The sequence below is a fragment of the Sminthopsis crassicaudata genome, chromosome 5 (genome assembly GCF_048593235.1).
Source record: "Sminthopsis crassicaudata isolate SCR6 chromosome 5, ASM4859323v1, whole genome shotgun sequence".
In the NCBI taxonomy this organism is placed as follows: domain Eukaryota; kingdom Metazoa; phylum Chordata; class Mammalia; order Dasyuromorphia; family Dasyuridae; genus Sminthopsis; species Sminthopsis crassicaudata.
In genome coordinates, this window is record NC_133621.1 from 63,185,088 (window position 1) to 63,208,905 (window position 23,818).

The window sequence follows — 23,818 nt, forward strand, 5'->3', positions numbered from 1 at the left end:
GTAACAACACTATGTGAAGATCAATTCTAGTGGTCTTGGCTCTTTTTAACAATGAGGTGATATAAGACAATTTCAATAGAACCATCTGCATCCAGAGAGAGAACTCTGGAGACTTAATGTGGATCAAAGCATAGTATTTTCACCTTTTATTTTTTTTTGAGGGAGGGGGGTGTTGCTTGTTTTTTTATCTAATTTTTCTTGAATAGCATGAAAAATATGGAAATACACATACACACACACACACACACACACACACACACATACACACACACGTAAATTGTACAAATTTAACCTGTAGTGGATTGTGAAGATGAAGAGGAAAAAGGGAGGAAAGCAGAAACATTTGGAACACAAGATTTTACAAAGGTGAATGCTGAAAATTATTTTTACATGTTTGAAAAAATAAAAAACTATTTTTAAGATAAGACATTGGGGGGGGGGGAAAGAAGATATGAGAGCCTAGACTAAGCCTGTGGTCTGGAACCAGAGAAAGAGGGCTACATAGAGAAAGTGGTATAGACATAGCATCAACAGCAATTGACTGGATCTAAGGCAGTCAAAGCAAAGTCTAAGTCACAGATGACTAGGAGGTTGAGAAATTAGATACCTAGAAGGATTAGGGGGACATTCAATAAAAATAAAGAAAATTTATGGGATTGGAAGGTAAGATAATGAGTTTGAGACACTTATGAGACATCTACCTGGAAGTATTCAATAGACAATTATAGATTTGGGGCTAGAATTTAGGAGAGAGAATGAAGCCAGATATAGGTTTTGGAATCATATGGAAGTTACAGTTGAATCTTAGGAGGTGATAAGATAATTAAAGCAAAGACTGTAGAGGAAGAAGTGGGGAAAGGAGGGCAGCTATACGACTCAGATACCAATTTAACCCTGATCCACTCCCTAATTATCCAAGTGAAAAAGGAATCTAGAAACAAAAACAAAAACAAAAACAAAAAAAAAACCCAACAAATAAAAGAAACTGAATATTGTATAACTATAATGACTAAGCTTAATCCCAAGAAGAAATGAGAAATTAACTCTTCCTCACTTCTTTAGAAATGTAAGGAACTAATGGTATTGAGGATGGTAAAAACTGTCAGACAGCTGATAAACAGTTTGGCTTTGCAGAACTATTTTTCCACCTCTTTTTTAAAAATTCCTATTACAAGGGATATGTCACTGGGTAGGAGTAGGAAAGGAAAATATTCAGAAATAAACGTGAAGTAAAAACACATAGGTATTAATGTATCAATAAAATATGATATTAAAAAGGGCCTCTCTGCTCAAGTTTTTTATGGTAAACATTAGCTCTTTATTTGGCCTTCAAAATCTGTATGATTCTAAACAGTGTATTATATTTATCTAAGGACCTTGTACTAGACCATAAGGTCCTGGAGAAGCAAGGATTGTATCATTTCTTTCTCTTTGTATCCCCAAGTCCTAGCATAATACCTTGGCCATAGATCTATAACATATTTTTGTGTAACTTGTAGACAAAAAGACAGGCGATTTTAAAGTTATAAGGTCCACATATTATATATCACAAGATATAATTGAACATAAAAATGAAATTTTTTCCCCTTAGACTTCAAATTAACCTATAATCAGTGTAGCAAAGGACTTTCTCTTACGTCCCTAAAAGAGCAGCTTAATTAAAGCAACTGATAATGAGCAGAGATCAGACTTCTTTTCCTTCTCAAGTACACAAATAGGCAGGACAGTTCAACAAATGAAATGAAAAATTTGACTAATTCTGATTTTTTAAACTTAAAAGGTCAATGTATACGCCTATAATATGCCAATTAACTCAATGATAAAAAAAATTTTCCAGTCGTTCCCTAGGCTTCCTAGAACAATAAAAAGGCACAAGGGCCTTGGAAGGAGACTGAAGCCTTACAGTGGAGTCCAGGTACTAGCACTTGTGGCAGGACCCTGGGTAATTCAAAATCCCTTTAAATGGTAATTTCCTTACAGAGATGATATATACCTGCACCACTTACTTAAGAGGACCACAGAATAATTAGAAGCAAAGTGCTTCATAAATCTTAAAAGTGCTACAAAAATTCAAATTAGGATTTACAGACTATTTTCTAACAATTTATCATAGGAAAAGGTTCACAATAAAATGTAATCATATAATTATCAAAAGCTAAATTTTCTACAATTAAATCAATTGTATTTGTACACACAGTTACACGTTTTTCAATGTTTCTTTTGCATTATGTATATATTTATATAAAGCATGTGCTACATTTTAACAGTGTGAAATAGCAGAAAGAGCATTGGAAATGAACTCAGAAGCCACTTCACTGAAACTCAGTTGCCACTGAGTTGCATATCATAGGAACTGGAGTGAGGGAAGGGAGGGGGGAAAGAGGGAGAGGGAAAGAGGGAGAGGGAAAGAAGGAAAAGAAGAGAGAGAGAGGGAAGGAGAGGGGGAAGGAGAGGGAGAGAGAAGATTTATTAAACTGAACATAAACTAAGTTATAAAAACCCTTATAGTGCTTATAAAGCACTTTAAGTACTATGATCTGTTTGATCCTAAAAGCAATACTGTAAACATTGTAGATGAAGAAAAAAAAACATCTTAGAGAGATTAAATAATCTGTTCCCCAAAAGTGGCAGAATAATCCTGGAATCTAGCCTTCTATCACAGAAGGAGGACTTCTCAGGACAACATCAGCCCTGTGTGTAGGGATCTGACTTCTACAGTGATGAGAGTGCCCAGGAACTGCACCTCTCAGAGCAAGTAGGGGATTTCCTTATGTGGTCGAAGACAAAAATCATATCATGGGGAAAGAGATGAGAACTTGCTCTCTCCCATTCTCTCCCATTAAAGTGAGTTATTCATACAATGAATATCACAGGAAAGTAGGTGGCGCAATAGATAAGAGTACCAGACCAAGACTCCTCTTTATGAGTTTCAAATCAACCTCAAACACTTACCCAAGCAAGTCACTCAACCCCCTGTTTGCCTCTATTTTCTCATCTGTAAAATGAGCTGATGAAGGGAATGGAAAATCACTCGAGTATCTTCACCAAGAAAACCCTAAATGAGATCATGAAGAGTTAGACCTAATTCAACAATTAACACAGCATAGGTACAATGGAAATTGGTGCCTATCTAGCAACTCCAAAGTGTGTCTGTCTAAGCAAGGAATTATAATGACAAAGGAAGAAAGAAGGGCCTAAAGAATTTTGTAAGATCTTATAGGAGAGGTAGCTATCCAATATAAGTTAAACATGTGTAACTCTTCCACACACACCTTTACAACTGCCATGCTGCACAAGGGGAAAAAAAAAAGGTGAAAATACTATGTAGTGATCCACACTCAGTACACACAATCCTCTCTCTCTCTAGATACAGATCAGTCTCTTCATCATAAGCCTCTTGGAATTGGCCTGAATCATCTCATTGTTGAAAACAGCCACATCCGGCAGCTCTTTTCGTAGTGGCTAGAAACTGGAAGATGAATGGATGTCCATCAATTGGAGAATAGTTGGGTAAATTATGGTATATGAATGTTATGGAATATTACTGTTCTGTAAGAAATGACCAGCAGGATGAATACAGAGAGGCTTGGAGAGACTTACATCAACTGATGCTGAGTGAAATGAATAGAACCAGAAGATCACTGTACACTTCAATGTTGTATGAAGATGTATTCTGATGGAAGTGGCTATCTTCAACATAAAGAAGATCCAACTCACTTCCAGTTGATCAATGATGGACAGAAATAACTATACCCAGAGAAGGAACACTGGGAAGTGAATGTAAATGGTTAGCACTACTGTCTATCTACCCAGGTTACTTATACCTTCGGAATCTAATACTTAATGTGCAACAAGAAAATGGTATTTACACACATATATTGTATCTAGGTTATATTGTAACACATGTAAAATGTATGGGATTGCCTGTCATCAAGGGGAGGGAGTAGAAGAAGGGAGGGGATAATTTGGAAAAATGAATACAAGGGATAAGGTTATTAAAAAAAAAAATTACTCATGCATATATACTGTCAAAAAAATTTATAAATAAAATTAAAAAAAAAAAGAAAAGAAAAGAAAACAGCCACATCCATCACAGTTGATCATTGCATAATCCTGCTGTTACCATGTACAATGTCCTGGTTCTGCTCTTTTACTCAGCATCAGTTCATATAAGTCTCTCCAGTCCTCTCTGAAATCTTCCTGCTGATCATTTCTTATGGAATGATAATATTCCATAACATACATACTCCACAACTTATTCAGCCATTCTTCAACTGAATATTCAATCTCTTGCCACTACAATAAAAAGGGCTGCCACAAACATTTTTGCATATGTGGGTCCTTTTCCCTCTTTTAAGATCTCTCTGGGATATAAGCCCAGTAGAGACACTGCTGGATCAAAGGGTATGCACAGTTTAACTTTTTGAGCATAGTTCCAAATTGCTCTCCAAAGTGGCTGGATCCGTTCACAATTCCACCAACAATGTATTAGTGTCTCAGTTTTCCCACATCCCCATCCAACATTCATTATTATCTTTTGTCATCTTAGCCAATCTGAGAGGTGTGTAGTGGTACCTCAAGGTTGTCTTAATTTGCATTTTTCTGATCAATAGTGATTTAGAGCCCCTTTTCATATAACTAGAAATTATTTCATTTTCTTCATCTGAAAATTTCTGTTCATATCGTTTGCATGTCTCACTTTATAAAAGTATATCTTTACCTCTCCTTCAATAAATAGAATATAAGCTCCTAAAGGCAGGGATTGTAACAGTTTTACCTTTTTATTTCCATATCAGCTCCTCCACAACCTACTTCCTAAGTTCCTTTGATTGAACCTTTTATTTCATTACTCTTAAAACCCTAACTCCCTATAGCAATTAATCCCTGCTCAGCAAATAAAGCTGCTACACCAAGGGGAAGTAATTCACTTAGTTTCATTTCAGTATATATCTCCAGGAGGATATAAAGGAACCTGGTCTTCCTGACCCAAGACCAATGGTCTATCTAAAAAAAAAAAAAAAAAAAAAAAAAAAAAAAAAAAAAATGCTGGTTCTCTGCCAAAAACAAAAATTAAAAAATGCTTGCTAAATGTAATTGATTTTGTATGCAGGGCTCTTTCCACTATTACTGTTTTATAAAAAGATATAGGCATGTCACTTTGTTTATATTTACAATCCCGTCTACTGTTTCCTTTTATAAAGCACCTCTACATTAACTTAGTTATTTCTAATATTACTACTCATTTTAAAAGTACAGAAATACTATTGATACATTTGAAATTTTGGGGTACAAGATTACTTTGTTCTGAATGCTAGAGGGGATGCAGAAAAACTGGGACACTGATACAGTGTTGGTGGAACTATGAACAGATCGAACCATTCTGGAGAGCGATTTTGAACTATGCTCAAAAAGTTATCAGACTGTGCATACCCTTTGATCCAACAGCGTTACTACTGGGCTTATATCCCAAAGAAATACTAAAGAAGGGAAAGGGACCTATATGTTCAAGAATGTTTGTGGCAGCTCTTTTTGTAGTGGCTATAAACTGGGAAATGAATGGATGCCCATCAATTGGAGAATGGTTGGGTAAATTGTGGTATATGAATATTATGGAATATTATTGTTTTGTAAGAAATGACCAGCAGGATGAATACAGAGAGGCTTGGAGAGACTTACATGAACTGATGCTAAGTGAAATAAATAGAATCAGGAGACCATTGTACACTTCAACAGCAATACTATGTAATGATCAATTCTAATGGAAGTGGCTATCTTCAGCAATGAGAGGATCCAATTCAGTTCCAATTGATCAATGATGAACAGAACCAGCTACACTCAGAGAAAGAACACTGGGAAATGAGTGTGAACTGCTTGCATTTTTGTTTTTCTTCCCAGGTTATTTACTTTTCTGAATCCGATTTTTCTTGTGCAACAAGAGAACTGTAGAAATATGTACACATATATTGTATTTAAGATATACTTTAACATGTATGGGACTGCCTGCCATCTAGGGGAGGGGATGGAAGGAAGGGAAAAGTTGGAACAGAAGTGAATGCAAGGGACAAAGTTGAAAAATTGCCCATACATATGTTCTGTCAATAAAAAATTATTATTATTATATTATAAAAAAAGGCACAAAGCTTAAAAACAAAAACAAAAAAAGAAAAAGCTTTCTTTAAAAAAAAAACAACAAAGATTGCTTTGTTCTATACCTTTCTGAGTGTAGTAATTAAAGCAACAATGTAAATCAAAACATATTTGCAAATAAATGAATCATTATCTGACTAGCACAACAAAGATAAGAAAAAAAATCATTCTGGTGAGGTTGTAGCTCCTTGCTATCCCAACATCAAAAAGAAATATTTTTTAAATAAAGACCACCCAAAACTTGCCTAGTTAACATACAGAGGGAGTGAGAAAACAAATATGTATTAAGCACCTACTATGTACCAGGTATTATACTAAATAAATGATTTACAAATACTATCTCATTTGATTCTTACAACTCTGGGAGGTAGGTACTATGATTATTTCTACTTTAAAATTTAGAAACTGAAGAAAATAGAGGTTAAGGATCGCATAGCTAAGGAAGTGTCTGAAACTGGATTGGAACTCAGGTCTTCCTAACTCTAGACCCATTATTCTAGCAATCTCTATACTTTATGTAGCCTTCACATTGGATTTTTACTATGTTGTTATCAATTCTCCTAAATTTTACAGTAGCTGAAAAGTCAACATAAATCCAAAGGGATAGAACACAAGATTCAAAATAGTCAAATATAAGCATTACTCAAGAAGCAGAGGGAAATATAAGAAAATTTAAAAGGCAATGGATGAAAATTAAGTTTTGAGTTTTCTTTGTCCTTTCCTATGTTCTCTCACTTAGGGGATTATCATTATTGGTCACTGGGTATAACTGAATGAGGAATAAAATATCAAAGTTATTTAGGACAACATAAAAAAACATTCATTTGCCAAAAGAAAATCATAATCTCACACTATTTCCCTGCTGCCTTATGTTTTACAGAAATATTCTAATTGGAGGAAGGAGGAATGTCCTTTATTTCTCCTCTCAGATATTCCCTCTGATGAATCCTAGAAGAATTCCCCTCTAACTCAGAGGTTCTTAACCTGGGTCTGTAAACTTTTCTTTCAATATTCTTTTAACTGTTTTTCATTATAATTGATTTCTCTTATAATCTTAACAGATTTTTTTTTCCTCATGGATTTAAAAACATTACTCTGAAAAGCTTTACCAGACTGCCAAAGGGGTCCAGGACACAAAAAAAGGGCAAAAACCACACTCCAGCTCCCAGAAAAGTAGCCTACCCAGAGGGGTAGACAATGCAAAGGAAAGTGGTTGTATTAATTATTAATTATTATTAAGTGCTCCATAAATGCAAGAAACTCAAGACAACTTTTCAAAACATTGTCCTTGCTAAAGTAAATTCACATCTTTAACACACAAGCTAATTGTGACTTTGCCAGAAAATTAGCTTAGCAAAAAAAAAAAAAAAAAAAAAAAAAAAAAAGCTCTCATTACATAATAAACATGGGTGGTAGTTAACATCCTTATCCAACATCACCATTAATTAACTGATGTGAAAAAAGCAAAGTGCTACTACCAAAAAAAAAAATCAAGGATCCATTTAGTACTACAAATTATATGGCTATATCACTGAATCAGTTTCCTCAAAAAACATAAAGATCACAGATTCAGAGGTAAAATGTCATTTATTCTAATCTCTCATTTTACAACTCAGGAAATTGAGACTGAGTAACTTACCATGGGTCACAAAGGTCATTATCTGGAATTGGAACCCTGAGGAAGCATGGTAAAGTGGAAAGAGAACTGAATTTATGGTTATTGGTCCCATTTCTGACACTCACTCCACCTTCATGATCCTCAAGTCATGTCTCTAGGCCTCCTCAGATTCCTTCTCTTTAAAATGAGGGAGCTCAAAACTGAATGCCGGTCAAGCAAAATACTCATCCTTTATTTTAAAAAGACAAGAAACAAAAACAAAAATCCTCTATTTAGTTGAGTTCTTTGCTTTTAAGGAACAGTGGGAAAGATAATGATGAAAGGATTAAGGAGTATTTTACTGAAGAAATCACACATTCAAAGCAATTAAATAATTTAACACTAACTTAACAGAACTAAGGCAAACTTTATAGCAATACAAATTAAAACTCTAAAATACTTCATATCCAGGAAAGTGGCAAAAACAGAAAAAGTTGGGGAAATTCCATGTTGGCAAAGACGCAGGAAAACAAGCACCCTAATACTGATATCAGAACTAAAAAATGGTAAAATAATTTGTAAAATAATTTGGTAAAAATATGTAAAATAATTTGGAATTCTCTAAAAAGCTACCAAAAAATTTCATATTTGACCCAGCAATTCCACTATGGATTTATACCCTAGAGAAGTTACAAAAAACAAAAAAAAACCTATCTGTACAAAATATTTATTAGCAAATACTGTTTAAAACAGCAAAGAAATTAGAAATAAGTTGTATGCCCAATGACTGGGAAAGACTCAAACAAATTCTGATATATGAATATAATATAATATTACTGTGCCCTAATAACATGAATTCAAAGAAATATGAGAAGATATATATCAAGTGATAGAACACAAAACATCCCTAAAAGAATAGATAATACAAAATACATAAATGAAGATAATCATAAGCAACAGAAGAATACAATTAAAAGCACTGGACACTGTTAATAACAACTTTCCTAAAATTAATGCTTTAATTCTCTCTGGACCTGAGTACTACTAGAGAAGCATTTCTCCAAAGACCTCTGAGGGGTGAAGGATTTCACACTCTAAGAAACTATTAGGGACTCCTCCCACTCCAAGAGCTTTTGTTTTTGTGGGGTATGGTATGTCTATTTACCATCTTAAAAGTTAAACTTAGTATCTTAAGAACGGTTTTGACTTCATGGGCCCCCTGAAAGGATTTTAGGGAGCCCTCAGAGGTCCTTTAGAGAAGTGCTTTTCTAGCAGTATTCAGGCCCAGAGAGAAGTAAAAACTAAAAAAATTGTTTGGAACCACCTCAAGCTACCAAAAAAATGTCAACAGAGAAAGATCATAGGGAGAAAGTGTCAGATAAGCCTTCATGAAAGAGGAGAAGGCTTCAAAGAAAAGGCCATCACCCAAAGATGCAGAAAAACTCTTTTAGCCATGAGAGTGGGGAAGGTCAAGGTGAACATGAGATGGAAAAGAAATGAAATGTAGGATAAATGATAAGCAATAATTTGAGGCAAAATTAGAACGGTAAATTGGAGTCGAGATTATGGAAGGCTTCACATACAAAAATGACTAGTTTTACTTTATTCACCAAGCAACAGGCAGGAAACATCTAAAATTCTGAAAAGAGAAGAATGACTCATTTCTAAATGGAAAAGGTAATACCAGTTAGGAGAATATTGAAATTGTCTAAGCAAAAAAAAAAAAAAAAAAAATTTCCTGTGATGGTTAGAATAACTGAAAAGAAGGGAGCCTGAATGAAGACTGCTAGAATCAACAGAACTTGGCAATTGATTGCATATGTGGGGTGAGAGAAATGGAAGAGTTAACAATAACTTTAAGGTTAAGCAGAGAAGGGAAAGAAGGAAGGTGAAAAGGATGAGGGACTAGTGGGGAAAATGTGAGAGGATTAAATCAAAATAATCAAGTTTTAAACACTTTGATGGATAGATTCAATCTAACTGATCTTGCCTAAAAGTTATACCCTACCCTAAATCACCAAACACATGACTCTCAAATTACCTAACCCAAATCATTTTTCCCCCCCATGTCACCTTCCTCCCCTCAAAAACTACGTTTGTTATGCATTCCCAGAGTTTTCTTCTTGCTACTCTCCATGACAATTCTCAGCTCTGGCCAAAGTGATTGATGCATTCAGTGGTCCACCAATCTAAAATGGTCTTTTGCCCAAGTTTTTGCTCCTACTTGGGTTCCATCTGCTTGAAATACTGACCAACCCCTACTTCTCCATCCTTCAAGCCAGCTCAAATCCTAAAAGTTAAAAAAAAAAAAAAAAAATCCTGAAATTTAAAAAAGTATGTATTACATAGCTACAAGGTACAAAGCAAAAAATACCATTTATATAAGCATAAAATAGTCTTTGCCCTGAAGAGTTTACAAATCCGACATAGTTATCAGGAAAGATTCCACAAAGGTTTGGTAGTATACTGAGCTTTCTTCAAAGAATGATAACTATTCTATGAGACAGATAAGGGGGAATGCATTCTAAGTCCAGATTGGTCACTTTAATGAATAAAAGCTGATGATGAAATGTCAAGTTTGGAAAACAACTAGTAGCCTCATTATGTTAGAATATCTAAAGTGACTGGAAGGGAATAATATGAAATAAGCCCAGAAATGTAGAAAGGTAGGTTGCAGCCTAATTGTGAGGTGACTGATAAAGACCAGGCTGAAGTTTATTATTAAATTTTTAAAAATGGGGAGAAACTGAAGGAAGTATTCTTTTCCTTCTTTGTTTCATGGACTCTTGTTAACACTCTGATAAAACCTATGGATACCACAGAATAATATTTTTAAGTTAATAAAATTAAAATAAATAAGATTACAAAAGAAACTAATATTGAAGGAATATTATTTAAAAAAAAAAAAAAGTTTAAATCAAGTTCACCCTATACTCCAAGTTTTTGAACAGGGACTGACATCTTTGTCTTAGGAATATTAATATGACAATAAGGGGAGGTAAGAATGGAAAGGAGACAGACTAAAAGCAAAAAGACCAACAAGGATGGTAGCTATATGAGCAGATAAAAACAATCAGATGTGAAGCCAATAACTTGGAAACTGACAAGATGTAAGGAAAGGAAGCATCAAAAAATATTATGACAGGGCCTGAGGAATTGGTCTTTCTCCTTTAGCCCTCATCTGTAAAATGTAATTGCCAAATTAATTTTATAAATATTTTGATTGTTGGTTGAACTGTTCCCTGACGATTTTGCTTTTTAACATTTACCATGCTTACGTACTGTCTCCCCAGCTAAACTAAACATTTTATGTCTGTACCTACAACTTAGGGCAATACTAGCCATAATCTAAGCATTGGAAAAGTATCTGGAGACTTGCCCACAGTTCTCTAGCAGCAACTCCTTACACCTTATCTTCCAAAACCTTTTCATTGTTCAATTCTCACATGATTTCAATGCAAGTAAACTATTTCTTAACCCTCAAACGTCATCCTCACCTAAGAGTATTCATTTGCTTTGCTGTAAATTATTTTTCTCCTAATGTTTCACATTAAATTTTCACCCATTCTAGAAAACAAGAAATAAAGAAGCATCAAATGAGAAATTGATTAAAACTAGCAAATTCCTTCCGGAATTTTTCACCTTACAAAACAAAAAAATTAGCTATCATTTGGCCTCAGAAGGTTCAAGAATTAAAGCATTTTAGAGGTGATATTTTAATATATGTCAAATACTTAAACTTCACTTGCTTATACTATTAATAGACCTTATTTTTAAAGCTTTAGTTCAAAAGGGTTTTTATATATGTTAATCAACCAGCACATATTAAATACTTAGTATATAACAGGCATTTTCCTAAGCACTGGGGATAGAAAAGTAAAAAATAGAATTTGCCTTCAAAGAGCTCCCAGTCTAAAAGAGGAAATTACATGCAAAGAACTATGGCCGAACCATAGAAACCCAATAGATTAGAGATAAGCAACAGAGGAAAGCCATTACCATTAATAATGAGGAAAAGCTTCTGGTAGAAGGTAGGGCTTTAGCTGAGACTTGAGGAAAGTCAGAGAAGCCAAGAGAAAGTTCCCAGTATTGGGAGACTGCCAGAGAAAGATCTCAGTCTGGAGATAAAGAGTATTCCATGCAATGTAGAACAGCATCAAGAGCAGTATTACTGGACTGCAGAGTACATGGGCGATTTAAAGAAAAGAAGGTTGGAAAAGTAGTAAGGCTAAGGAGGATTTTAAAAACCAAACAGCATTTTATATTTTACTCCAGAGCCAACAGATAGCCACCAGAGTAGACTGAATGGAAAAGTGACATTGTCAAGCTTTCCAAGTTAATCAGTTAACATAAGGTCTCTCTCCTTACATCAACTGATGCTGAATGAAACGAGCAGAACCAGAAGATCATTATACACTTCAACAATGATACTGTACGAGGATGTATGCTGATGGAAGTGGATTTCTTCAACATAGAGAAGAGCTAATCCAATTCCAATTGATTAATAATGGACAGAACCAGCTACATCCAGAAAAGGAACACTGGGAAATGAATGTAAACTGATATTTTTACCTTCTGAATCCAATTCTTCCTGTGCAACAAAAAATTCGGTTCTACACACATATATTGTATCTAGAATATACTGTAATATATTTAACATATATAAGACTGCTTGCCATCTGGGGGAGGGGGTTGGGGGAGGAAGGGAAAAAAATCTGAATAGAAGTGCAAGGGATAATGTTGTAAAAAATTACCCATGCATATGTACTGTCAAAAAAATGTTATAATTATAAAATAAAGTTAAAATTAAAAAAAATATATAAGGTCTCTCTCTGAATTTAAAGTATTTATTGTTTGGGAGAATGTAATCATTATATGATGTTTTTTCCCTATTTCCAAAGATAGTCTGACTATTCTAATAGAGTTTAAAAGAAATGCCTCACTGATTATTTACTTTTCTTCAACAAAAGTGAATCCCTTGACTATGAGCAGGTTAGTATTTCTCCTAACTGCATTTCCTCCAAAGCTTTCCTAGATGAGCCAATATGAAGAAGTAGTACTGAGTTTGAAACCAGAGTATCCCAAGTTTGAAGTCTAGACCTTCCAATTACCGAATACCTCAGTAGCCTTAAGTTCCTTAATTTCTCTAGCAATAAATTTCCTTTTCTGTAAAATGAGAACTTTGGACTTAGATGACCTCCAAGGTCCCTTCCAGCTCTAAATCTATGAATCTCTAATTCTATATTTGTCTTACAAAACTACAAAACTATGATTCTGATTCCCGACTGAAACTGGCTGTATCCAATTACATTTCTTCATATTTCTCATAGTTCCTTACACAGAAGGTACTTAACTATTTCAATTTCACAGATAACCTGTAAGACTTATTATAATCTAAAGAATAAAGAGTCACATCCTTTTGCAATAATAGAATGGTAGAAGCTTCAGAAAAGAGAATCCTGAATCAAACTAAATCTCCAATATTATATTCAATCTGTCACAACAAAAGAGTACCCCCTACAAAGAAATCTATGTATATATTTTCATTGCAAAATCTCTCTTCTAGATCTGCAGTTCACAAACAATTTCATCAAGACTCTTGCAAAAAAAAAAATGAATTATGAAGCAGTGAATAGAATAAAAAAATCTCTGTCTCTAAAAGAATTGCAATGTTGAAGCAAGAGTTCTTTTTGGTTCTTTTTTTGTATGTGCAAATATCAATAAACATCAGCAAAGTAAGACTTGAAATCACCACTGATAGCTTCCTCCACTACTCAGCAAGCTAAAATTAATTATTTATTCTGCAGCTTAACAGCATTAGTGCAAGGTAAAAGGTTTCTCAACCTACAACTAACTTGGCAACAACAAGCTGACCAGATTGATCCTTAATAAAAAAGTAATTAATCTGATTCTATTGTCTACAAAAAACTCAAAACTTGGATATATGGGGCAGTGGGCAGAATAAAAGGAAAATACAGACTAGAAAAGAGGCATTTTTGGGGAGGAGATCCCTGCCAGAACTTCTTTTGATTTCTCTTTTGATTCAAATCTGTCACTAAGACACTTGCTAGAAAAAGAAGCTGTTATCTCATGGGAATTCCCCTTCTTCATCTCTCCCTATTCCTCAATCTGGAATCTACTCTACCTTACATGCAGTAATAGATTCTGGGTACAGTGAATGAATTACTAAAATCTTTTAGGGTATTAAATTGATATGATGGAACAAATATGAAAATATTTGAATAAATGGATTTCTATATTAATGTCAATAAGACTCTTGCTCAAAAATCTTAGTATTCACAAACCAAAACTGTCATTTGGTGTAAAAAAAAAAGTTAATTAGCTAAATGATAAATTCACATGCAAAGCAATCTTATAAGACAAAATCATTCACCTACAGAAACAATTAACATGCAGTAATACTTAAGAGAATTCCTATACATATAGCTTTCAAATTTTAACAGGAATAACCCAATGGACCTTAAGCTTAATACTCAATATATTCATTGTCTACAGTGTGATTAAAAATGCAGGCACCCACCACCATAAAATGAAGCCACTAAATCTATCCAGTCGATAAGCCATACTAAAAATACAAGTTCAAGGATTAAAAAAAAAAAAAAAAAATCAAATTAAAAAAAATCTTCTTAAATGCTTCCAAGACAGATTCTCTCTCATACCAATGGAGCCTCACAAGATTAACTGCCCTTTTTTGAAGCAATGTAGTTAAGTAAATTTTGGATTGTTTAAATGTCATCTTAAAAAAAAATTTTTTTTTAAAAACCTACAAATTTTACTTTGACAACCTACTTTAATTACATAATCAAAGAAACTTGGAATTTTGTTTAAAAAAAATGAGATTGGTAACAAATTAGTGGGAAACAAGCATCTTGAAAGAGGAAATAATCAACACAAATAAAAGCATTATACATTTTTAGAATTGAAAGTTGGAGATGTGTATTAATACAGCTGGGTTTCTGTGAACAGTTTCAGTAAGTTCTAACAGTTAATAGCAGAACTAAGTAAAATTTTGTCTATACAAAAGATGCATTTTCTATAATAAAAGAGGCACTAACCCTCTAATTTCTTCCTATGGTTATAAATATAGGTACTCAAAAATGCTAAACTTCTGCCCTTTTATAGAAGCCAGTTAACTGTAAGTTCAATTTCATCATAAGTTAGTATGACAAAATACAACTTAAAAGTTTTCTTTTTTTTTTTTTACTCTTATATATACATTTTCTAGAACTCGTGATATTCTAATAGAAAACTTTCAAAAAATTCATTTGCAATTAAAACTCAATCCCAATTGGGGCAGCTAGGTGGCACAGTGGATAGAGCACCAGCCCTGAAGGCAGGAGGACCTGAGTTCAAATATGATCTCAGACACTTAACACTTTCTAACTGTGTGACCCTGGGTAAATCATTTAATCCCAATTGCCTCAGGGGAAAAAATCAACCCCAATCAAAAATTAAGCATTATCATTTGTTAAATAGCTAAAAACTGATTTAATATTTGGGATGACTTTAATTACTAGATGATATCATGGTAGTCGCTTAGGAAAAAAAAAAAAAAAACTTACAGTTTTTCAACCCAAACAGTTTGGAGTTTGCAAATACTATTCCACAATACATTCAACATTAGAATTATTGAAAAGCTACCTATATAACGTGAAATTCTGTATGTCAAGCCCTCTTTTTAACTCTTTTACATTGAAAATCTGACTATTCTTCTCATTACATTATCAAATTATCAAAATTCTCTAATTGAAATTTTAGTTATGTAAAAAATAAATTATGGTATTCTCAAAACTGGAAGGGAATTCTTAAGCTGCAGTTTAATGAACTTTTTTTTTATTCTGATGCCTATATTTCAATATAATTTCTTTGAAATAATCCTACATACTTTATGGCTTTGAAAATATTATTCTGAGGTGTTCATCCATAGGATTCCCCAAATTGCCACAGGGGTCCACAATACCAAAAAAGTGAAGAAGCCATGGTAAAGGGCTAGAAGGGACCTCAAAGGGGTCATCTAAACTCTCATTTTTCAGATAAGGAAATTTAAAACCTGGGGAGATTAGGTAAGAAAGGAAGGACTTAAACCCAGATCTTCAAATTGCAAATCCAGGGCTCTTCATACTGTAATGAGCTGCCTCTAAAGAAAGTATATTTTAGCCCTTGGACATGAAGATAGGAGATGCCTTACCTATAATCAAATCAACTTAAAGAACTCATATGAACATAAAAAACTAGATTTTTCCCTTATGCTGCCACACTTAAACCCTAGATATTTTAACAAGCTGCACTTCACCCTCCCCCTCACTCCCAGAAGCTGAAAGGAAGTAAGACTTCAGGATAGGGTGTAAGTAACTCTAATGGCAGCATAGTGGTGCAGTAATTCGGGCTTCAAAGTCCTCCGCCCAGTGCAAGCTTGGGAGGTTCCCTGTCCCATGGGCAGTACAATGACCTCAGCTGCCTCTTGGGGGTAAGGAGTTGGACCAAATTCTTTTCAGCCTGGGGAGGCTCAATCATTACAGCCTCACTGCCTCCCTCAGTCTTCCCTTTCCACATAAAAATAAATATTAACCCAGTGGGCACAGATAGACACTTTACCACAATTCTGATGTCTTTAATGATCTCACTGGCCCAGCTAACCAAACCAACAGAAACCAACCGGAGGACATCAAATTCAAAGGCATTCAAGGACCCAGGCTACTCCATAAATTAGGAGCCACAGAAAAGAGTTCCAATGAAATCCTGTGTAAAGAGAACAGGATTTCAGTCCCAACAATACAGCAAATCATTTCACCTCTTTTGTACTAACATTCCTGGTCTGTACAATGAGGAGCTTTAATTACATGACCTTTATTTTCTCTTCCAGCTCTAAATCCATGATTCTATTTTGTATGGCTCTCAAAAAAATTCTTCATTCTCCCACTCAAAAACAAATACTACACTAGCCTAGTAGGACAATAAAGAATTCATGACAAATTTCACTGCAGTTCAAATATTTTTAATATTATTCCATTCTTAAAATTCAATAGGTTTCCTAACCAATGTCAATTTTGATATATATCTTTTGTTTCGCAATTTTCTTAATGAATATCACTGTTAATAGGCAGTCAATTTCTATTAAAGAAAATTAGTATTATTTTACTCTGTAATGGAAGACACAAGCAAGGATTTAAAAAGATTTTACTTTTGGTAACATACCATCAATGATGCTGAGAAATAAATCTGAGTCCTTCATTAATAGAAGACATACTTGTTTAAACCAGGAAAAAAAAAAATTCAAAGAATTTTCGAATTCAAAGAAAAATCAAAAAATATTCACTACTATTTTTTCTGGTCAATCAGTACTCCTGCTATAAGTATTTTGAGATCAATTATCTGTACTATACTGTATGAAGTCATATATTCTTCTTTATATTGTTTCATATACCTTGAGTGTACTGAAAACTACTTCATTCAATGTAATGAGTACCTAATGGGGACAAAGCAAGGAGAGGTGTAAAGCACCACTAAGGTTATTTTTTCTTTCTGTCAAAACATATCAACCAAAACTGAAAACAACACTGAAAAATTCCAATAAGTTTGTTTTGGTTTTTTTTCCCCTTTACCAAAGCCTCAAATTACAGTTTAACTTGTTCCTATTTTTACCTCTACTTCTCCCATCAGCAGTATTTCATGTACTTTACTGGAATATATTTGCATATTCTTCTCAATATCCCTTCATTCTTTTTTTCTTCATGGTAAGGTCTGCCCTTAATTAGACATCTTGGACTTTTAATTCACAAATATCTAAAATTAAGTACAAAATTTCACCAAAATTATAGAAGAGAGTTTCTTCAAAGTCAGATTCACAGCACAAATGACATTTTCTACTCTAAGAAGTGTTAGCATACTCTGGAGATTAAATCAGCTGAGAAAAGCATGAGAAAACATGATTTAACTTTTCTCATGATTAAAAGAATATTTTAGCAATTACTTTTAAAAAGATTCTCACCAAAAGAATGATACAAAACCTTATGGCAAAGCCAAGATAATTCAGAAAAAATGCTAAAAAATTTTAACAAAACCTAATTAGAATTAAAGTTTTAAAAAATTATAGGTCCAAAGAAAAAGATGCATATTTCTGGACTCAATACAAATTTCAAATATTACATTGTCATATTAATACAAGAGTACCATTTATGAAAACATAATTATCACATTAGACCAGATCTATGATCTACCCAAAATTACAATGTGACAATCACCAAAAGATGGATTGTCATCTTTTAACCTCAAATATTAAAAAAAGCTTCTAAAAGATTTTAGATTAATTTTAGAAATTCATTTGTGAATCAGTCACCCAAAAGTAGAATTAAACTTTTTTATTTATATATCTAGTCTATTCCTTCTCTTTGAATGAAAAGTACAGTGGAAGAAAGTGACTCTGAATTCAAAAAAAATCTGGGTTAATATATTAGGCTCCCAGGCCTCCATTTCCTCATCTGAACAATGAGTTGGTTGGAGTGAATGGCCTCATAAATCCTATGATCTTAGAAAAATAGGTAACTTAAGCTGCCCTCCTGACAGAATGGAAAAGCTTGGAAATCACTAGCTGTGTACCCACAGGTAAAGTCATATAACTCTTCTGGACTTCTGTTGACTTTTCTGTAAAAGAAAGATTTTTTTCTATAGTAACCACCTAATAGTGTTACTGTGATGTTCAAATGAAATAATATATGTAAAGATTACAAATGCATATGCCACAGAATTTCATGGACCATTATTCCATGGTTTTGAATAAAAATAGGGCTTTTGAATAGTTTTCCCTCTGGCTTCTTTTCTGATGGAACTAAGTGTTTTATTCCTCTACCAAGTCTTACAAAGGTCTCCAATGCAAGCTGTAAATCAGAAATCAACCATCTGTCAAAGATGTTAATGACTCAAAGAAGGATGTTACTAGTATCCAATACTAATTGCTACAGCTTAACATTTCACACACTAGAACAAGGTATCACTTTTTGGTGGTACTTTATGATTCATTTACTCTACCCTTTTTTATACACAGCACTGCTACAATGAAGGTAATACCAAGTTTAAATAAGCTTTTGTGGAATTTATACAGAAACCATAACACACTCTAACAAACAGTAAGGAGTTGCTCAACAAAGTGTCATGTAAAGCGTGAGGAAAGGCATTCTAAATATTAATAGAACAACTGGGCAGCTAGATGGTGCAGTGGATAGAGCACCGGTCCTGGACTTAGGAGGACTCAAGTTCAAATCTGATCTCAGATACTTAATACCTACTAGCTGTGTGACTCTGAGGAAGTCATTTATCCCCAACTGCATCCCCCCAAAATAAATAAATAAATAGAAGAACAAGAATGAATTAATAAATAAATGGATGAATGAATGGATAAATGGGTAGATAGGCAAATTAATTAATTAATTAATTAATTAATTAGTTAATTAAGGAACAGAAACCATCAGAAAAACAGTGAAAATTCAAATGCACAGTTCTAATATACAAACTCTGTTCCAGAGTTTAACTGAAAGGGAGCGGAGAGGGAAGCCTTATTAAGAAGGCTGTAATGAATGGTAAGATGACATGATACTATGAAGGATCTTGCATGAACTCAAAGGATTGTTGGAAGCATATTTGATGATTAACAAGGAATCAAATAAAGCAAGTAACATAATGTGTACCAAAGAAAGATTAATCTAGAAGCAATGCAAAAGACGGAGTGGGGAAGAAAGAAATTAGAAGCCAAAAGATTTATTGAGCTACAAGTGCCCAGAGAAATGATCGTAAATGACTAGACTTGAGAGGTGGGAAAGGAAATGGAACTTGGTAACTGATTGGATGGATACAAGGGGAAGAAATAGGAAAGAAGCAAAACAACAACCAAAAAAAAAAAACCAAACCAAAAACCTCTGGGTCACTCTGACCAATTCAACAAGAATACAGATTTTCCAACACAGTTTAATTTTATTTTCTAGTAACCACTGTATCAGTACCATGATTTCAGAAACCAATTCAACAAGAATACAGATTTTCCAACACAGTTTAATTTTATTTTCTAGTAACCACTGTATCAGTAACATGATTTCAGAAACCAACTGTTTAGACACAGTCTACAGTGTTCTCTATGACATTTAGTTGCAGAGTTTGTAAAGTCATTTCCATTCTTACAATTCAAACCGAAACTGTGAGGCCATACTTTCTCTTCAACAAAGATAATCTACAAATTCACATGACATAAGTTTTGGAAATCTGCTCTAAAAACTAATCTAACAACAAACCCATTTGCTACGAAGTCTCACTACATCATACTAGAATCAGATTCAGGGAGTGGAGAGGGACATCTAGTCCAATTCTTGTTCTAATTCCCAAATCCTTGACAATGGTCATTTTACTTTAGTTTTAAGATCTGAAATGAAACAATACTAGTCCATATTATTTTCTAACAGCTCTTTTAGTTAATTTTTCCTCACATTTTACCAAAACATTTTGTTTTCAATAACACCCATCTATTCACTGGTTCTAATTCTTTTCTCAAGTGCCAAGCAGCCTAAATCTATTCTTTTTTTTTTTTTTCTTTTTCTGAGACTGGGGTTAAGTGACTTGCCCAGGATCACACAGCTAGGAAGTGTTAAGTGTCTGAGACCAGATTTGTACTCAGGTCCTCCTGAATTCAGTGCTCTATCCACTGTGCCACCTAGCTGCCCCCTAAACCTATTCTTTTCTTTAAAATGATAGCCTTTCAAATATTTGAAGGCAGTGATAAATTCCTTAAATACCCAATCTGTAAAAAAGATCAAACCTATATTCAAGTTACCACTTAAAAAACCATAAAGCTACTACTCAACTTTACCTCGGGACAATGTTCCTTTCAAAACATTATATATCTATACATCATCATCATTACCTGTCCAAAGATATTTGTTTTCATAGTGCATTGGTTCCTATTATCAGAAAGCATCTAGGATACACAAAAAGGTGACAAAAGAGACTCAAAAAAAGTCATTCTCCAACTTTTAGGTCAAATACATAAGAGAACATTACTAAGAACCTCATCCAGCTATAGCAATAAGAACAGCAGTGGCGATACCTTGCACTAATACCACATTCACTTTCTAGCTAATTTGGAGGGCAGGGTGGGTTAAAAAAGTATGCAGCACAGAGCCTAAAACATAAAGGACTATATTGTAATAATCAGTTATATGTACCTGTCACATTTTCTTATCTTTTTAAGGACTTAGGATAAAAAACAGGTGTTCAAGTGACAAAATGAAAAAGTTTGAGAATCGCTGATAGGAAGGATTCTTGGCTTTCTGGTTTTTCTAGGGAGGATAAGTATAGAACATGAGGCAACTTATGTTAATGGAAAAGACTGTTGGTAGAGTTTTAACTGCTTCCAAGTTTTGCAATAGAAAAGCAGAAACAACTACAATGACAAAGAAAGAAAAAACTGGACAGGTTAAAACGTGTTACTATACCATGTACCTCTCCTATTTTCCAGCATATAAAACTAAATGGAACCTCCCCTTTTTGAAGTATCTACAGACCTTGGAAATAGGCTTTTAGAGGATTCAGATAAGGTATTTTATGTTTAAACCTGTAAGATCCTTTGAATTTTCACCTGAATTTTCAAGGCTTGGTTTTGTATCTTCTGTTTAATATGTGCTTTTTATTTTGGTGAACTACAGATTATTTTTCAGTTTGCAAAATTAACTTTTTAAAAAAATAATCTTTATCACCAATAAAAGTTGATAATCTTTTCTACATTTTTAACGTGATTAATAGAGCACAATGCCTAGCAGACAGTAAGGGCTTACAATATGTTAAAATGAATATGAAAATTAAGAAGGATTCTAAATATTTACAAAAGCAACCCCTCCTCCTCTTAAGTTTTAAGGAGAGATAAACTGGAGGAAATGCAAGCACTGTCAAAAATAACTGCATACAGGAACTAAAATTTTCTCTATACCTCATTATAGAAGCAACTCAGCCCTTTCAAAAGCCCTTATTTGCTATGACTATCCAATATTTAGGGAACTTCTTACCACATGATTAATATGAAGTGCCCCTTATGATGTAATACCGTCCACTACAATTTGTCCATTATTTCCACACTCTAAAAATTTACAGCTGAGTTGTGAGAAATGTATTTCCATCTTAGCTGAGTGCAAGAATATCGGATGCCAATCACTTATAAAGATTCCATAGACGTTTTCTTTGTTTCATGACTATATTATTACATGACTTTTACATTATTAGACGGACATTCTCTAGGTTTCGTGGCATTACATGACATTCTTAGACATTCTTCAGATCTCACGACTAAATTATTACATGGCTTTTACAATATCAGACACATTCTCTAGGTTTCACCACTATATTATTCCACGGCTTTCACAGTTATATGGAGTCCCCCGAGTCCTCCACATCCGCAGCTCTGTGGCTGTGTACGGGTGCTTGGGTAAGTTTCTACCACCTGGATGTATATCATCCGTACGGGTGTGTTAGGGAGTCCTAAGCGCACACATACATCTCCCGACGTTTCCTGCCTCGGAGACCTTGGCTCTTTAACCACCCACCCCGAGGAAGGACAGGAAAGTGCGCTCAGAAAACAGGGAAGCTGAGGCTGGACTCTGAAGAACTTTTGGCTCTCCAGAGGCTCGGGGAGCGGAGCGTTCATCCCCGGCGCCCCTCCAGCACCAAGAGGGCGAGAGAATCGCCCCGGGGCTCAGCGGCCCGGACCCCCAGAGCAGGAGAGGCCCCAACCCGAGCGGAAGTGAGACAGAAGCCGGGGAGCCCGGGGCCGGCCGGGGGTCAGGGGCCCGCGACCAGTGGGCCCTCCTCGCGGGCGACGTGACTCAGGACAAATAAAAAAATGAACTAGCCTCCCCGGCACACCCTGTGGGGCGAGCTGACATAAGCACCCCCTCCCCCGCGCTCACCCCACCCTCTGCCCGACACACACACCCGTACGGTCACACACACAGCCATGCATGTACACACGGGCTCTCCTACCTATGCCCCGGCGCGCGCGCGCACACATACACACACACACACACAACCACACACACGCGCTGCCTCCGTTTCCCTCCCTGTGCCCCCTGCCCTCCGAAGCAGGCTCCCTTCGGGCGCGGCGCACCAGGGGCGGCCGGACCCGGAGCTCGGGGGTACTCCGAGGGGCGGCACGGCGGGCTGGGGGCGAGGCGGCGGCAGCGGGTCCCCTCCGGGCGCTCGCCCATTTTCTCGATCTCCCCCTTTTCTTCCCACCCCAGCCCACTTCCTGTAGCGAAGCCCGGGCGGGGGGCGGCGAACGGGCGGCAGCGGCTGCTCCGGGGAGCCGGCCGGGCCGGGCAGAGGCTGCTTCTCCTTTCCTTCTTCCTCCTCTCTCACCTGTATGTAGTTGTTCTCACAGTAGTCCGCCACCCGGGTCAGGTTCTGGTAACTCTCGATCAGCGCCCTCTTGCCGGACGGGATCTCTTCCTCTAGGAGCATCTGCAGCTCTGCCATTTTCCTCCCTTCCGCATCGCTTCCTCCCGAGTTCAAGAGATAGTGAGCGGCGGCGGCGGCGGCGGTGAACCAGCAGAGACGCGACGGAGTCCGAGCCTCCGAATCTCTGAGTCTCTGAGTCTCTGAGCCTCCCAGCCTCCCAGCCCGGATACAAGCCGCCTACCCGCCCTCCCGCCTGGTATTGTGGGACATCACCTCCTCCTCTTCCTCCTCCTCACCCCCACCAGCGGCAGCCTAGCTCTCGGAACTCGCGAGCTTTCAACTTCCCCTTCTCTCTTGCCCCAACCCCCCGCTGTTTCTGGACTGGGAAATTGGTCTTTTTCCTTTCGAATTGCCCTCTGGGAGTTGTAGTCTTCTCTCTCCACCACGCCACCCTGGGGATTTTCCCCGGATGGCCACTGCGCACGCGTGCGTGAGTTCCGGGCGGGAGAGAGAGGGGAAGCGTGGAGGTGAGAGCAAGGAGGAAGAGCTTGGTGGCTTTAGGTGCGGAGCCCGCCGAGGGACCTCTGCCTTCCTGCCTGCCAGCAGGTGGCACCTGAAAAGTGCAGA

At 35.9% G+C, this 23,818-nt stretch overlaps 1 protein-coding gene across 10 annotated transcripts in view; it reads right to left on the reverse strand.

The window, feature by feature from the left end:
- The window catches only part of ABI1 (abl interactor 1), a 90,685-nt gene extending 66,867 nt beyond the window's left edge, over positions 1–23,818 (reverse strand). For all 10 annotated transcript variants that reach the window (XM_074266983.1, XM_074266981.1, XM_074266978.1 and 7 more), the window contains exon 1: positions 23,153–23,818. In XM_074266983.1, the coding sequence (XP_074123084.1) occupies positions 23,153–23,269 (117 nt within the window). In that variant the 5' untranslated portion in view covers positions 23,270–23,818. The remainder of the gene's footprint in view (positions 1–23,152) is intronic.